The sequence below is a fragment of the Lucilia sericata genome, unplaced genomic scaffold (genome assembly GCF_015586225.1).
Source record: "Lucilia sericata isolate MDLA Ls3-8-SP2 unplaced genomic scaffold, ASM1558622v1 Contig000383F_arrow, whole genome shotgun sequence".
Taxonomy (NCBI): domain Eukaryota; kingdom Metazoa; phylum Arthropoda; class Insecta; order Diptera; family Calliphoridae; genus Lucilia; species Lucilia sericata.
The window spans coordinates 98,657-115,870 of NW_023994402.1; the positions used below are offsets into that span (position 1 = coordinate 98,657).

The 17,214-nt window shown below is 31.8% G+C and overlaps 1 protein-coding gene across 2 annotated transcripts in view; it reads right to left on the reverse strand.

The window, feature by feature from the left end:
* LOC119604331 (protein WBSCR14 homolog) overlaps positions 1 to 17,214 on the reverse strand; it is a 63,220-nt gene that overhangs the window by 15,384 nt on the left and 30,622 nt on the right. For both annotated transcript variants that reach the window (XM_037956896.1, XM_037956897.1), the window contains exon 5: positions 15,239 to 15,355. In XM_037956896.1, coding sequence (XP_037812824.1) covers positions 15,239 to 15,355 — 117 coding nt within the window. The remainder of the gene's footprint in view (positions 1 to 15,238; positions 15,356 to 17,214) is intronic.

The following is a 17,214-nucleotide window of genomic DNA, read 5'->3' on the forward strand; positions in this document are numbered from 1 at the left end:
TCTATCTATCTATCTATCTATCTATCTATCTATCTATCTATCTATCTATCTATCTATCTATCTATCTATCTATCTATCTATCTATCTATCTGTCTATCTATCTATCTATCTATCTATCTATCTATCTATCTATCTATCTATCTATCTATCTATCTATCTATCTATCTATCTATCTATCTATCTATCTATCTATCTATCTATCTATCTATCTATCTATCTATCTATCTATCTATCTATTTATCTATCTATCTATCTATCTTTCTATCTAACACTCACGAGTTGTCCATAACTTTCGTGTGCAACTGTGGTTCCAATTAGATCCCAAGTGATAAATAATTTATCTATTCATTATTCATAAATTAATTCATCATATAGCAAAAGCAGCCATTAACTAGCTGCAATTGATAGTCACTAACATTGCTAATCAGTAGACTTCGAATAATTCATCCATAAAATCATAATGAAACAATTCACGGTTATTTATAAACTTTTAAAACTAGCGGGTTTTATGTCCGTTTCATACGATACTAAAGAAAATTGTTTTAAAATAAAAAATACTTTATATTATTATATATATTTTGCCATCATACAAATCTCTGTCATCATATCGATAGTTTTATTAATTCTTAATAAACAAAAATACTTTTTTAGTGGATTCAATAAAACAGGAAACTATTACATTTATATAGTGATGCAAATTTCTCCTGGAGCTCATATACTACTCAACACATGGTGGCTAGCGCGGCAACATAGACATTTGAAACTTTTAGAGACCATACGAAGATGGAACGAATTATATTCAAATGAATTTGCCGGTGGAAAGACGAAAAATTTAAAATTATACCATAGAACATGTGCGATAATGTTAATTGTGATTCCTCTCGTTTACTTGGAAAACTTATTAAGATTCTATGACATACAAAGTGATAGAATTCCTTCTTTGCTCTATTTTCCCTGGGTATCATACGCTATTTGTTGTATTAAAGCGACTCTGGTGTCTTCGATTTATATTTATATTGTGTTAATTGCATCAAATAGTTTAAAATATGTTTCGTTGTCCATAACACCATTTACATTACAACCGAATGTATCTGCTACAGATTACAAATGTGATTTAAAAATATTGAAAAAATTATTAATAATTCACAATAAAATTCTAGTCGTTTCAAGAGCAGAAATTAGCAATATTTATGGCTTTGCTCTATTTATTTGTACAACTTTTATAAGTTTCGAATGCGTGGGCAGTGGTTATATAATGGCTATAACGGAAATTGATACACAAGTATTTGGATTTGAAGGACATTTATCATCACTGTATTCATTAACGTGGTTATTACCAATGTTAATATTTTTAATTGTTGGATATTTAGTTAACAACACAAGTAAAGAGGTAATTGGTTATGATTTTTTGAAAGATTTAAATATTAGAAGTAGTTTCTTTATATTTTTTTCTGAAAATGGATTTTTATTTGTAATCTTGCTTAAAATGTTTACCTCAAATTTCTTTTATCGAATTTTATTTGTTAAAAAACCAATAACTTGAAAGACCAATTCTTCTACTAAAGAGTAAGTCACACTTTTCAGGCCTAAACTTATCCCTGATCCAACAAATTATAATTTTTTGATCTTGTTAGCTTTAAAACGTATGCCATTTATTTCTAAATCATTCATTTTCAACTCTTATTACGTTCTAAATGGACTCCGTGAACATATAATTAAAACTTTTCAAAAAATCAAATATGGACTTTCATAAAAATCGCAAAAAAATCGGAAGGTTTATCGTCACACTATTTCAAAAGGAAGACTTATACCCTATTACCCACGGATCCACTTATCTTGGATCAATTAGAGTGGGACTCAGATACTCAAAAAATGGTTCACTCCTATTGGTACCAATCGCTCTCTTAAAAGTGTAGAGCTATATTAGCTTTACTTATTCTCAAGGATCACTTAAGGGCCCTTCAGACGATCACACTTTACGTACGACAAGTCTAATGAAAAAGTAAAATTAAATTCCATCCGTATGACAAAAAAGCGAATAAAACTCGTATGATTTATATTTTTTGTGTTTACACGATTGGTATAAAACAATAACAAAGTAAGATGGAAACAGCTGTTTCACTTTTTTTGTATGTCTTTACATAAAAATACATCCTTGATCTAATGCGACTTTCTTGTTTTTTTAATAATTTCAAAAAATGAAGAGAGCCATACGAATGTCAAATATTAAATCCGTATTTTCTCTCAATGTGTGATTATTTCATTACTAATTGCGTTTAGACGATCCCATCTGTTCTCTTTTACACAAAATTTTGACAGATCATACTTGTGTGCTCGCGTGAAGGGGACTTTAGAGATACTTCGCATGATCAGTAGTATTAAGTCTAATTCCGTTTAGCAAGGAAAAGCTCCACTTACTAAGCATAAGCGAAAGTCTTAATTATCCTTAACAAGGAGTCCATAGACACATTCCAGAGTATTGGAGCCAGACTTCCCCCTTGAGGTGTGGCACGATTAGCAAGTCTTGAGACGTTGACTCCGCCCATCGTTGCAATAATAACTCTGTTACTCAGGAGCTGAGTTTGTTGATTAAGTCCCAATCCACCAAGTGCTTCGTTGCACTAATGATCATGTTATTCAGGAGCTTTTTAATGAGGTGCTAAGTTTGTTGATCAACTCACAGATGGCATCGGGCTCGACATTATTAAAGGCACCTTTGATGTCTAATAAGGCAACAAGAGAATACTCTTTGTGTAAATGAATGATTAACCATTCCACCAGAAAGATATTAATTCTGGTGGAATGGTTAATCTAAAATGTACCCCAAGGACCCTTTTAAAGAGTCTTGAGAAGAAAAATCGCAAGACTGATTGGGGTATATAGTTCATTGGTTTAGTATGTGATGTCTTTTCCTTGTAGTCTATCTATCTATATATCTATTTATCTATTTATCTATTTATCTATCTATCTATCTATCTATCTATCTATCTATCTATCTATCTATCTATCTATCTATCTATCTATCTATCTATCTATCTATCTATCTATCTATCTATCTATCTATCTATCTATCTATCTATCTATCTATCTATCTATCTATCTAAAATTCTGAGTCATATTTCATTTAACGTCGCTCAATTCTTTCAAAAGTATACTCTGGTTTCTAGGTTGAAATTTTGTTGTCCTGTGTAATTTACCATGCATTCTAGACATAACCTGCTGTTTACTTAATCCATTGTCTGTTGTATTACACGTTTAAGTAATCAACAATAACTTAACCAATTTTTACAAAAGCCCTTAAACCCTTTATAGAATATTTTGTTAATTTTAATAAATCGACTATTTAGTAAAGATAGTCGGTTAGACAAAAGACCATGGAAAAGTTACAGGAAAAAATAAAATAAAAAACATGAATAACGAATTTGAGTTTAAAGTATATTACAACTTTCTTAAAATCGCCGGTTTATTAAATGTCCGTTACGATGTGATTAACGATAGCTATATAATTCAAAATAAATATATTTTCTATATATATCATTTGATCATACAGATATTATTGATCATATGCATTATATTTAATTGGTTTTTTAAAAGTAAATATTTCTATCCAAATTTCAACGAAACCGGCAACTATTATCTACACATTTCCATGCAATTTACTAGTGAAATACATATTTTTTTAAATATATGGTGGATTTTAAAACAACATAAACATTTAGAAATATTGGAAACTATACGTAAATGGAGTTATAAATATTTAAACATGGATATCGATACTTTTCCTTTAAGTTGTAAGAAACGTGTGGGAATACTTTTAATTATTTGTTTCATTTATTTCCTAAATCTCTTACAACTCATGAGGACAGCGACAGCAGAAGTTAAGGGATTTTTACATTTACCCTTTATAATGTATGCTTTTCGTTGTATTCTTACATCGGTAATTTCCTCCATATACATACGAATTGTTAGATCACTATCGTATTGCTTTCAATATGTTTCCCTATCTATGGAACAGCTAAAATTAAGAGTTTACTTTAGTTCTATAAATGAACTTGATTTTCAGAAATGCCGTGATTTGTTGTTATTTTATGGAGAAATTATGTTTTTATCTTCAGTGGAAATTAGCAGTATTTATGGTATTCCCATGTTGATTTGTACGATATTCGTAAGTCTTGAAGCGATATCGAATTTTTTCATAATGGCTATATTAGAGTTTGGCAGTAAGGAATTTACTTTTTGGCAATCATTTAAAATGCTTTTACAAACAATTTCCTGGTTGCTGCCTATGCTGTCTATTTATCTGGCGGGATTTTTATATAATAATCTGGCAAATGAGGTAAGCAGTGCGTTCCAAAGGGTTTCCAATCATTTCTCAAATGTCCGATGTTTGAGATATATAAAAAGTACCTTCTTATATGATTCCTAGGTATCTGACAATCTTGATTCTTATCTATATTCTAGAGAATCTTGATTCTTATCTATATTCTTGATTCTTATCTATATTGTCGTTACAACAATTTTTATGTTACCAGCTGTTTTTATTTTGAATGAAGTAAAGCTATATGAAGTTTCGACAACCATTTCGATTCCATACAAAAACCTCTTGAGTGTTTTTCTTATATTAAACTTCTTCCCGATACACATGTATTTTATCAAAAACACACCCCTTTGTGGAAGATTGGCGATTGTACCGCCCAACTTCTTTCTATGTGGAACAGCCTTGCTGCAAAATAGTTCCCAAAAACTTTATAAAACTGGTTACTCTACTCTACCTATTATCTACACATCTCTATTTCAACCTATTTTTCTAGTTCCGACGCAGTCCCCTGAGTATTGCTCTTACCATGTGACTGTGTCCCTTCATATCCAGGGTTAATTGAGGCCCGATCATTAGAAGAGCGGCAGTAATATATATACTTATACAAAAATTAAGTTGTGCCGATTTTTGTAGAGATACTAGAACATTTAACATAATTATGAACTCAAGAGCCCAAATCGAGGGTAAGTTTCTATGGGGACTAGGTGAAATAATGAACCGATTTCTACCAAGTCAAAATTATCATCAAATTATTTAAAAAATTGCGACCTGTAGCTTGCGCACAAGGTTTACATGGGCATACAGACGGACGGACGGACATAACCTAATCGACTAAGAAAGTGATTCTGGTTAGAAACGCATAATATCCTCTACACTATAGTGGTGTAGGGTATAACAATAATATGTACATTTTTAATGTTGAGTTCAATTACATTATTATAAAAATAAATTTGGTATGTGTACCACATTTATCTAAATAGATTATAATCAATTAATAATTTAATTGAAAATAATAGTCGCTTACCATCGTATGAACTGAAAAATCTACAATTAGTTGTTAATAGCATGTCCTCCGATTGGGATTTAAAACCATTTCTGAGGACACTTAAATTGCTGGGTCTCTTTAATTTTCAATATAATAACGGTGAAAGTGTAAAAAGTATTTATGTCAGCCGACAAGACAAAATTCGCTCTATAGTGACATTGTGTATATCTCAAATTATATGCTATTCAATATTTATATATTGGCTTCTGCATACAGAAGATTTCAATTTAAGAATCTACAATAAAACAGGCAATACTTATTTGAATGTAAATATTCTATTTTGCTGTCTGTTATTGTCAGCGATTTATGTTTACTTTCATGTCAGACAAGAATGTTGTATTGAAATAATGAAACTGGTACAGCAATGTCAAGACATTTATTTGCACCAATGCTGTCATGGCATAACTTTACGTCAATTGTATTATATTTATCTAGTTTTGACTCTAATCAGTTTTATGATTTATTATGCAGCATTTCTAAATTCTCAATTAAAGACGGGTGCCTTGATTTCCTATTTGATAATGTTACCCATGAGTTTTGCTATTTGTAGCATTATTGTTATGTTGCATATTTGTGTGACTAAAATTTTGACTTCTTGCTTGGAATTTTTAAATAATGAAATGTGTGTTGTAATACAAACAAATCTATCACCAGGTCAAAGTTTAAAACATTTACGCGTTTTATTGTTAAAACATAAAACAATATTAAGTATTTGCCAACATGAGTTGAGTTATAGATTCGGTGGCATATTATTACCCATTGTGGCCTATGCCATGTTTTACCTTCCCTCCGGACCATTCTTTTTAATATCGGTAATTTTTGAAATGGAATTTGTAAATGTTTTGGAAATTATTTTTCCCTATGTGATATCGATATGTTGGGATGTACCCATGTTAGTGACATTTGTAATGATGATGACATCGAATAATATACAAAATGAGGTAATTTTATAAAAATTTATTTAAAAAAATTATATAATCTGAAAGTCACCTTTAACATAATTTATTTTATATATTATCCCTCCTTCGAGAAGGATGAACAGATAGACTAGACTGTTTACTATAGACCAGACTATTGACTAGATTATAGTCTAGACTATAGACTAGACTATAGACTAGACTAGACTAGACTATAGACTAGACTATAGACTAGACTATAGACTAGACTATAGACTAGACTATAGACTAGACTATAGACTAGACTATAGACTAGACTATAGACTAGACTATAGACTAGACTATAGACTAGACTATAGACTAGACTATAGACTAGACTAGACTATAGACTAGACTATAGACTAGACTATAGACTAGACTATAGACTAGACTATAGACTAGACTATAGACTAGACTATAGACTAGACTATAGACTAGACTATAGACTAGACTATAGACTAGTCTATAGACTAGACTATAGACTAGACTATAGACTAGACTATAGACTAGACTATAGACTAGACTATAGACTAGACTATAGACTAGACTATAGACTAGACTAGACTAGACTAGACTATAGACTATAGACTATAGACTATAGACTATAGACTATAGACTAGACTATAGACTAGACTATAGACTAGACTATAGACTAGACTAGACTATAGACTAGACTATAGACTAGACTAGACTATAGACTATAGACTATAGACTAAGACTATAGACTATAGACTATAGACTATAGACTATAGACTATAGACTATAGACTATAGACTAGACTAGACTAGACTAGACTAGACTATAGACTAGACTATAGACTAAACTATAGACTAGACTATAGACTAGACTATAGACTAGACTATAGACTAGACTAGACTATAGACTATAGACTATAGACTATAGACTATAGACTATAGAATATAGACTATAGACTAGACTAGACTATAGACTAGACTATAGACTAGACTATAGACTAGACTATAGACTAGACTAGACTATAGACTAGACTATAGACTAGACTATAGACTAGACTATAGACTAGACTAGACTAGACTATAGACTATAGACTATAGACTATAGAATATAGACTATAGACTATAGACTATAGACTATAGACTATAGACTATAGACTATAGACTATAGACTATAGATATAGACTATAGACTATAGACTAGACTAGACTATAGACTAGACTAGACTAGACTAGACTATAGACTATAGACTATAGACTATAGACTATAGACTATAGACTATAGACTATAGACTATAGACTAGACTATAGACTAGACTATAGACTAGACTATAGACTAGACCTATACTATAGACCTAGAACTAGACTAGACTAGACTAGACTATAGACTATGACTAAGACCTAGACTATAGACTAGACTAGACTAGACTATAGACTAGACTAGACTAGACTACTAGACTAGACTAAGACTTAGACTATAGACTATAGACTATAGAATAGACATAGACTAATAGACTAGACTAAACTAGACTAGACTATAGACTAGCTATAGACTAGACTATAGACTAGACTATAGACTAGACTAACTATAGGCGAGACTATAGACTAGACTATAGACTAGACTTATAGACTAGACTATAGACTAGACTATAGACTATCTCTAACCGACTATAGCCTAACTATAGACTAGACTATAGACTAGACTATAGACTAACTATAGACTAGACTATAGACCGACTATAGACTAGACTATAGACTAGACTATAGACTAGACTATAGGACTAGACTATAGACTAGACTAAAGACTAGACTATAGACTAGACTATAGACTGGACTATAGACTAGACTATAGACTAGACTATAGACTAGACTATGGACTAGACTATAGACTAGACTATAGACTAGACTATAGACTAGACTATAGTCTAGACTATAGATTAGACTATAGTCTAGACTATAGACTAGACTAATAAATTATTCTAATACATTTCGAATATCGAATAAAAGATCCAGAGTTCATTCTATTTTAATAAAAGTATTTTTCCAAGTATAAATAAGTATTTTGAAAACATTTAAATTAAATTAAAGTTTATTAACACACTGACACAATAAAAACCTTATTTACAAACGAATTAATTTAATTGAATAATAAATTGAAATTATTAGACATAATATTCACGACCATAACAAATTAAACAAACTCAAGTATCCATACATTGGCAATAATATGTAAAAAAATTAACAATAATAAAATGTTTATATTTAACAAATTAATTAAAAACCCTATCGATGACATGATCTCAATGTATGAAAATTTTTTTTATTTACAAAAATATATGTCCGTCGTCACCCACATTCTAATTTCTAAATATAAACGAATTAGTTTTTATAATGTCTTTAAAGAATGTTATTAAACGTCTATTTAAGGTGCTACATTTGTTGGGAATTTCCCCAGCTATATTTTGTGAAAGACAACAGAAATTGGTGGTTAGCGGGAAAAGTGAAAAATACATGTTGCGCATAACTGTATTTGTACTAGTGCACAGTGGGGCAGAATGGAAATTTTTTGGAAATAAATCTGGCATTTCTAAACGGCTGATCCGATCGGGATAAAATTTGGCGTGAGCGTAGCCAAGGAGTATTCGAGTTTAAGTTTTGAAGATGAACCCTGCAGATGCCCCAGGGACGGCGCTGTGGCGGCTCAAAGTAGGGTACCTACGACATGTAAAATTTTTAAACTCGTGCCATTTTTTTGTTTTTCACCTAAATACAAAGATTTTTATATTTTGTGAAAGCGCTCGTCGAGATCTTGAAAAAACATGCTTGGACATACTACTTATCTCTTATAATATCCGAGTTATAGGCATTTAAAAATTTAGTGATACAAAATTTACCATACCTTGGTCCGCCTTTTTTTGAATACCGGGCGTAATTTTGGACCAAATGGACTCAATTTTTTCTTGTTAGTTAGACAACAAAATTTCCAATATGTGTCTTAACTCTTTTATTAATAAAATAAAATTTTCTTTAAGAACATATAACAATTTTATAGTTTTCTAAAAGGTATCTTTACGCAGAACGCTTTGGCGTAAAAAACTTGTCCTATTTTTTGAAAATGTTGCCACTGCGTCCTTCCGAATGTGACCTATTTTTTATCAAAACTTCAACTTTGGGCGACATGTTCTAAAATCCCAAAGCTGGGATCAGAAAACTGAAAGCACTTTTGGAAACCTCAATATGTTTTCTATTTACTCCAAAAGTATTTTCCCAGCCCTGAAAGAAATGTGGACCCTATGGGCAAAAAAGTAAAAAATCCCATTTTTGGGATTTTCATTCCTATTTTTGGGAATTGCGGGATGCCCTTTGACCTTTTCAATTTTTTTTTTTGCATTTTCTTATTTAAAATGACAAATTTAACAAGCGTTGAAAATTTCATTGAGTTTTGTTCATAAATAAAGATTTTGTCATATATTACATATTTGTTTAATTTCTAAAACTATGATTTATATCAAAATTTTAATAGGATCGCAGATAGCTACAACAATTTAGTCCATATTTATCCCTTAATATCATTTTTAGATATGGAAATTCTCGACCCTTTACAAAAAATTTCAAGCCAATATCTCAATTACATTCAAAAATATGTTCATTTAAACCTGTGTCCTTTAATTTCATCTTTTTCATATTTTAGTATTAAGTATGACAGAACATACATTTGGTGTTGAATAAAATATTTGGACAATTTTTAAAATTATTTCGTTAATTATTTTATTAAAGACTATAACATTGTATATACAATAAAAAGTTATAATTTTATTATGAGCCACGCACAACAACACCTAAATCACCCCACACAAACCACCTTTCCCGCCCACCGAAATATAAAACACAATTTAATACAATATCATCAGTTAGTATAATAGCTTTTTTTATTTGAAATGTTTATCTTAAACATAATACAATTAATTCTTACAACCTACTTATATAGTTAATTCCTAACACTACTTATTTTCTATAAAATAATCTGTCATATCGGTATACATATCCAGAAGGTAATATAAGTCCTTTAAATCTTCCTTGTTTTGAGATGATAGAGTTTCATAACAAATCCATATTTTTCGCATAGTTGAAAGAACAGGATCAGAAGATAGAAGTAAACTATTAAAAATATATTCATTCTGTGATTGCCTGGAGCATTTTCTTGAGCTGAATAGTTGAACATGCTTAAAATCTCGATTCCTCTCTTCCTGGGCTTCTTCTGTTAACTCTCCAAGTGGAAGAATATTCGATTCAATTATTATTTGACCATGACACAATACTTTGTGTACTGTTGGTGTTAGTTCCCTCCATGGATACAGAGATACAAGTAATTTAGAAATTTCAGATGTATATTCCCCAAATCGATTTCCATTAATTTTATATTTAATATTCAGTGCCATTAAAATAGTGTTAACTCTTCGAAGCAACTCCTTGTCGATTCCAGTTATTTTTGAAGTAATTTCAAAATCACGAAAAAACCTTCTCGCCGTATTACCGTCATTTGTACTACCGCAACTTGAAAGTGGTTTGTCGATGTTTAATCCCATCTGAACTTTAAATTCTTCTTGGATTCTGCTCTTTTCCGCAGCTCTCAGTTCTTTCAATTCTTCATTATTTTTTGTTGATTTAGTAAGATTCTCTGGCACACTTCTATATTTGAGGATCGTATTCTGGCATGAAGTGGTGAAATTCCGAAAGACAGGTGTTCTTCATTAATACTTCTGCTTTTGTTTATATTTGAGAATTGCGACTTTTTCTCATTACATATTGAGCATCTCCAGAAGGAAGAAGTTTCTGTTATGGCATTGCTGACCTTTCCATCAATCACTGTTAAGCTTAGCTGATATGATACGTTAATAGAGAATTCCTTTATTTTTATGCAAATGGGCTCCAGTGCATTTATTTCATCTTTTAAATATTCCACTAAATCTTTTGTTGTTTTCTTTGACTCCTTTATATGTTCAAATCCAATGGGTCTACAAAAATTTTTTGAACCCGGAGTTGTATTGATATATATATCTTCAAATGAAATTCCGATGCTTGACGATGATGGATTAAGGGAATATGAACGAATTCGTAATGGCACTAATGATGACATAAATACACTTTTGTAGTCTGCTAATGTCCGACTTTTACAAGCTTGTTTGTATTCTGGAAGTGCTGATAAGCACTTCCCCACTTACATATTAAGACAACATCACAGTTATGAATTTTCCTTAGTTGGTCTTCTGAAAAGTCTGACACAATTCTTGATCCTGTGTTTTCGAGCAAAGATGATATATCAATACACGCTTCCACATCATTAACAGCAATAGGTGATGGTAGGATAGTTTGTTTTTTTCCAAGATCGCCTTCTATGATGGTAATATATTGTGTCCTTTTCATGCAGAGCTTTCCTTAATATTTGGTACTTATTTCGACTGAGACCCAGTTCCAACATAAGCGCTATTGCTTCCTCTTCAGTAAAATTTGATTGTGATGTTGGAGTTGGTATACTTTCCACAATTCGCTTAAGTCGTTTTGGTGATGCATTAGGAAGAATAGTTGCAATATGTACGACATCCATAGGTTGGTTTTCCTTTTTCAGCATTTCGTTAAATGTATCAGCAATTTCCTCATTTGAGATTGAAAAAAGTTTTTGTGTGACCCTCTTTTTTTTTTGACCTTGAACATAAGTCTTCGTATGACTTGCAAGGCGCTCCTGTTGATGTGTTGTAAGTTGAGATTTCCGTAGTAGTTTCCATCCAACTACAAAATTTTAATAGAAATTTCTTTTGATTTCCATCCACAGACTTACTTTTTACATCAAAAAGTTTTAAAAAGTTTTCAATTTTTGATATGCCTGTTTTGTCTACTTTTCTACTATATGTAGTTTTTATATAATTTGAAATGTCTTCAATTCTTTCTGGCCCTTTTGAAGATACATTCCATAAAACGGAACACAACTCTTCGTTTAATGTAATCTTCATTGTAGATTTATTAAATATGGTACTTAAAATCTAAGAAGTTTACTTATATACCAATTCTTGTCATTTCCGATACAGGTATTTCAAAGTAAAAAATTACAAATTGTCTACCTATTAACATTTAGGACTATATTACTATAACCTGTAATTCAGTCATTGATATTTCTTATTAGTGAATGAATCGAAATTATCATTACCTGTATACTTTTACCTACATGATCATAAACGAAACAGAACGAAATGATCTGTCGAAAAAATTTAGGTAAAAAATAGTTATAAATTTTTGAAAATTTAAGCATAATAGGACCTTTCAATTATAAGGATAAGCAAACAAATAGAAAATAGGTAAATATAAGATTTAAATATGTTCTGTCATACTTAATACTAAAATATGAAAAAGATGAAATTAAAGGACACAGGTTTAAATGAACATATTTTTGAATGTAATTGAGATATTGGCTTGAAATTTTTTGTAAAGGGTCGAGAATTTCCATATCTAACTAAAAAATGATATTAAGGGATAAATATGGACTAAATTGTTGTAGCTATCTGCGATCCTATTAAAATTTTGATATAAATCATAGTTTTAGAAATTAAACAAATATGTAATATATGACAAAATCTTTATTTATGAACAAAACTCAATGAAATTTTCAACGCTTGTTAAATTTGTCATTTAAAATAAGAAAATGCAAAAAAAAAATTGAAAAGGTCAAAGGGCATCCCGCAATTCCCAAAAATAGGAATGAAAATCCCAAAAATGGGATTTTTTACTTTTTTGCCCATAGGGTCCACATTTCTTTCAGGGCTGGGAAAATACTTTTGGAGTAAATAGAAAACATATTGAGGTTTCCAAAAGTGCTTTCAGTTTTCTGATCCCAGCTTTGGGATTTTAGAACATGTCGCCCAAAGTTGAAGTTTTGATAAAAAATAGGTCACATTCGGAAGGACGCAGTGGCAACATTTTCAAAAAATAGGACAAGTTTTTTACGCCAAAGCGTTCTGCGTAAAGATACCTTTTAGAAAACTATAAAATTGTTATATGTTCTTAAAGAAAATTTTATTTTATTAATAAAAGAGTTAAGACACATTTTTGGCAAAAAAACGCCAAAAATCTAAAATTTTTTGAATTTTTAAATTAAAAAACGTATATTTTTAGATCAGTAAATGATATTGATCTGAAATTTTTTGTATATTATTGGAAATTTTGTTGTCTAACTAACAATTGAGTCCATTTGGTCCAAAATTACGCCCGGTATTCAAAAAAAGGCGGACCAAGGTATGGTAAATTTTGTATCACTAAATTTTTAAATGCCTATAACTCGGATATTATAAGAGATAAGTAGTATGTCCAAGCATGTTTTTTCAAGATCTCGACGAGCGCTTTCACAAAATATAAAAATCTTTGTATTTGGGTGAAAAACAAAAAAATGGCACGAGTTTAAAAATTTTACATGTCGTAGGTACCCTACTTTGAGCCGCCACAGCGCCGTCCCTGGGGCATCTGCAGGGTTCATCTTCAAAACTTAAACTCGAATACTCCTTGGCTACGCTCACGCCAAATTTTATCCAGATCGGATCAGCCGTTTAGAAATGCCAGATTTATTTCCAAAAAATTTCCATTCTGCCCCACTGTGTAGTGGTTATGGAAATATTCTTTATGCTGCTGTGTATCTTATCATTTTCGGATGTTTTAAAGGTCTTTGATTCCAGCAATACTGGCAATATATTGATTTTAATACAACTTCTAGAGAGTGCTGGCATCCAACTGATATTGAGCACTGTGTTTTATGTATTTCGCTTTAGAAATATGAACATTTTCGAACAGATTTTTCAATTTGCTGAACACATCAATAATGAAGAGGTTAATAAACGTATTATTAGACGGTTTTATAGACAATATCAATTGAATGTAATATTAATTATTTTGTTTATTGGAAATATGATAATGGTGGGCAGGACCAGCAGTTATTCATGGAGTATGTACATTTGCAGTGTGGTAGTTTTGGGTATATATTTTACCTATAGCAGCATTTATTTGACTTGTTTTAGTTGCCTAATTTTTGTAGCAGTTGAGTCAATGATATATTTAAATGACTCCATACAAATGGCCAGGTCTACACAGGAACTAATGAAATGGTTAACACTTCGTAATCAGCTGTTGGCCATGTGTAGTCAAGATTTACAATTGGTTTATAGTTTTGTGTTTGTTTTACAATCTGCTTTTACATTGACCAGTATATCGGCTTTATTTTTCGTAACAACTGTGGAATTCGAATGGTTGCATCAAAAATTTTTCATATCTTTACAAGTTCTCACTCAAACATTTCTGTATTCCTTGCCACCCTTAATAATTTTTGTTAAAGCTATATGGGCAAATGATATTGATAAGGAGGTACCTACTATATGTCTTGTTACCTTGTTCTTGCCTAAAGTAATTGTACAATTTAAATTTCTTTCTTTTAGGCCCAAAAGACAGCACAAATCTTGGCTCGAATCCCTCGCACCAAAACGAGTTTGGATCAAATGGTAAATCTTGAATAAATTGTTTAATTCAATATAGAGCTTTATATTTAAAATTTATTAATTTACAGATTGATAAATTTCTTTGGAAAAATCTTCGTCCCAAACCGATATTAACCGCTTATGGTTTCTTTTCGTTGGACCGCAGCACCTTATTTAAGGTAAGCAGAAACTTTAGCCCTGATAACAAGCTTTAACTTAATCTTTTAAACTTTGTTATTTCTTTTTTCTTAGCTTTTTACCGCCGTTTTCACTTATATGGTCATTTTGGTGCAATTTAAAGATATGGAAAATACTACCAAAATACTTAAAAAGCAAACATAAATCTATTTAATTTGAAATTTTTTTTTTGAAAACAGCTTTCTATATATATTTTTTTTTTTTTGATCATTTATACACAATTGTAGTTATATAATTTAATATATGGAAGTATAAACTTACCGTGTCATAAATTAAACATCCTGTGACTTTTGATTTATAATTTCTTCTCCATTTTCTATACTCGGCTTTTATAACGGCCAATTGTCGTTTCCAATATTTTCCTTCGAGTACAACACTCTGAAATTTAGAAAATAAAAAAATAAATTATTTAATTTTTATTTAAAATATATTAAAATTTTAGTGTTTTATTAAAGTCTTTGGGCCAGTAAAGTGCTTTCCATCATACCTAATACCAACATGTATGAAGTGGAGTGGATGGTGCGACATCACAGCGAAGTTAACGACCACCGGTTTTTCTTGTTGTTGCTGAAGTTGGCAGCCCTTGGCCGAACAATTCGAGTCATATCGGTACGTAGAATTGGCTGTCGAGGAATGTAGAAACATTCGGAAACAGAAAGTGAAACATTCAAAGTTGCCAAAATGCTGCCCTAAGGACTGTAACAGGCTGCCTACATATAACCTCTATCCGAGTATACAAAGGTCCTCCCAGTCAAGGAACAAACAGTTCCTTCTGGGATGTCATCGGAGGAGTCATCCGTACTTTAACATCACACAGTTCGATGCTCCCATGAGGAATGTCAGGATGGAAAACATACGCAGTTAAGTGCAGGATCCAAAAGATTATTCCTAGTATATGTCAGCTTTGAACGACATCCATAGAGACGGCATCAATTCCGCGGTTGCAGGTTTCTGCGTGAATGTGGTACTTTGGAGGTCGCCCACCGCCTATAGCAGACACAGAAGAAAACCTGCCGCGGAAAGTAAGAATAGTTCTGGCACAACTAACATCAAAATGGAACTACAGACTTAATGCCTACTGGTCACGCATAGACCGTGCCGCACCCAACGAATATCCAGCATGTATTCAAGGTTCAGCCAAACCCTCTTCAGCAATTACATACAGTTGAAGAAGAAAAATTTTTAGGTATTCGTATTAATGGTCGAGTTCAAGAGCCACTAAACTATTGTGGATTTTGTCGTAGTTCTTCGTTTTAACTTAGAAATTTTCTAATTAAACACCTCATTTCGCCAAAACAAAATCTTATAGCAAACATTTCACTAGTTTCCTGGTTACACTACTAACACCAAACCGATTCCCTAATAACTCTGCCGTTTAACACTTATCTCCTGATTATCATCGCTCAACTTTCAACTACCGATTGCCATCGTTCAGTAAAATTTAACCACCAACAATTTAATCCTTAATCTAGGATTCCTCTCGGAAGAAACTTTTAGTATACGCAGATATACTGCAGGAGCTTAGGCGTCTATTTCCCATGCCAAGGGCGGATATGCTCCCTCTAGGTTTCACGTTCCTCTGTCCGTTTTTACATCCTAAGTTTGGTATTTTGAATGACAAAAGAAAAATACGACCCTATTCCTTGATCCAAGGTGCTAAAATCTTTGAGGTTAACATGCCAAAATCTCCAAACTAACCAAATAGATATCACGGATTTGATTTGGTCAACACTGTTACCGGGGTCCCCAGACTGATTAGACAGGGCAACATAGATTCGAACGATACCTCTCCTGAATTCAAGGATCAAACCTTCACCCATGACAGCAGCTAAATGTGGAAAATTACAATCAGTTCAGTTAAAAGTCCAAAGGGGAGTTGCCCACATCTTCTAAGCACCTGAAAAATGCCAATATGGCCCTGCAAAGGTGGACCAATTACGGATTCTTCAACTGGTTTAGTTGATGAGAGATTGAAGATATTAGGAAGGCAGCACCAAAAAACTTAGCTCTGCGGCACCCTAATAATGGGCAGTTACATAGAATATGTTCTGATGTTTCCTCTTGTAGGCCACAGAATCTGCATAGTTTTGTTATAGAGTTGTCTAGAGTGAATTGATGGGTTAGTAAGGCATCACCCAAAATCTTAGCTGTGCGGGACCCTAGTAATGGGCAGTTACATAGAATATGTGTTCTGATGTTTCCTCTTGTAGGCCACAGAATCTGCATAGAATCGTTGT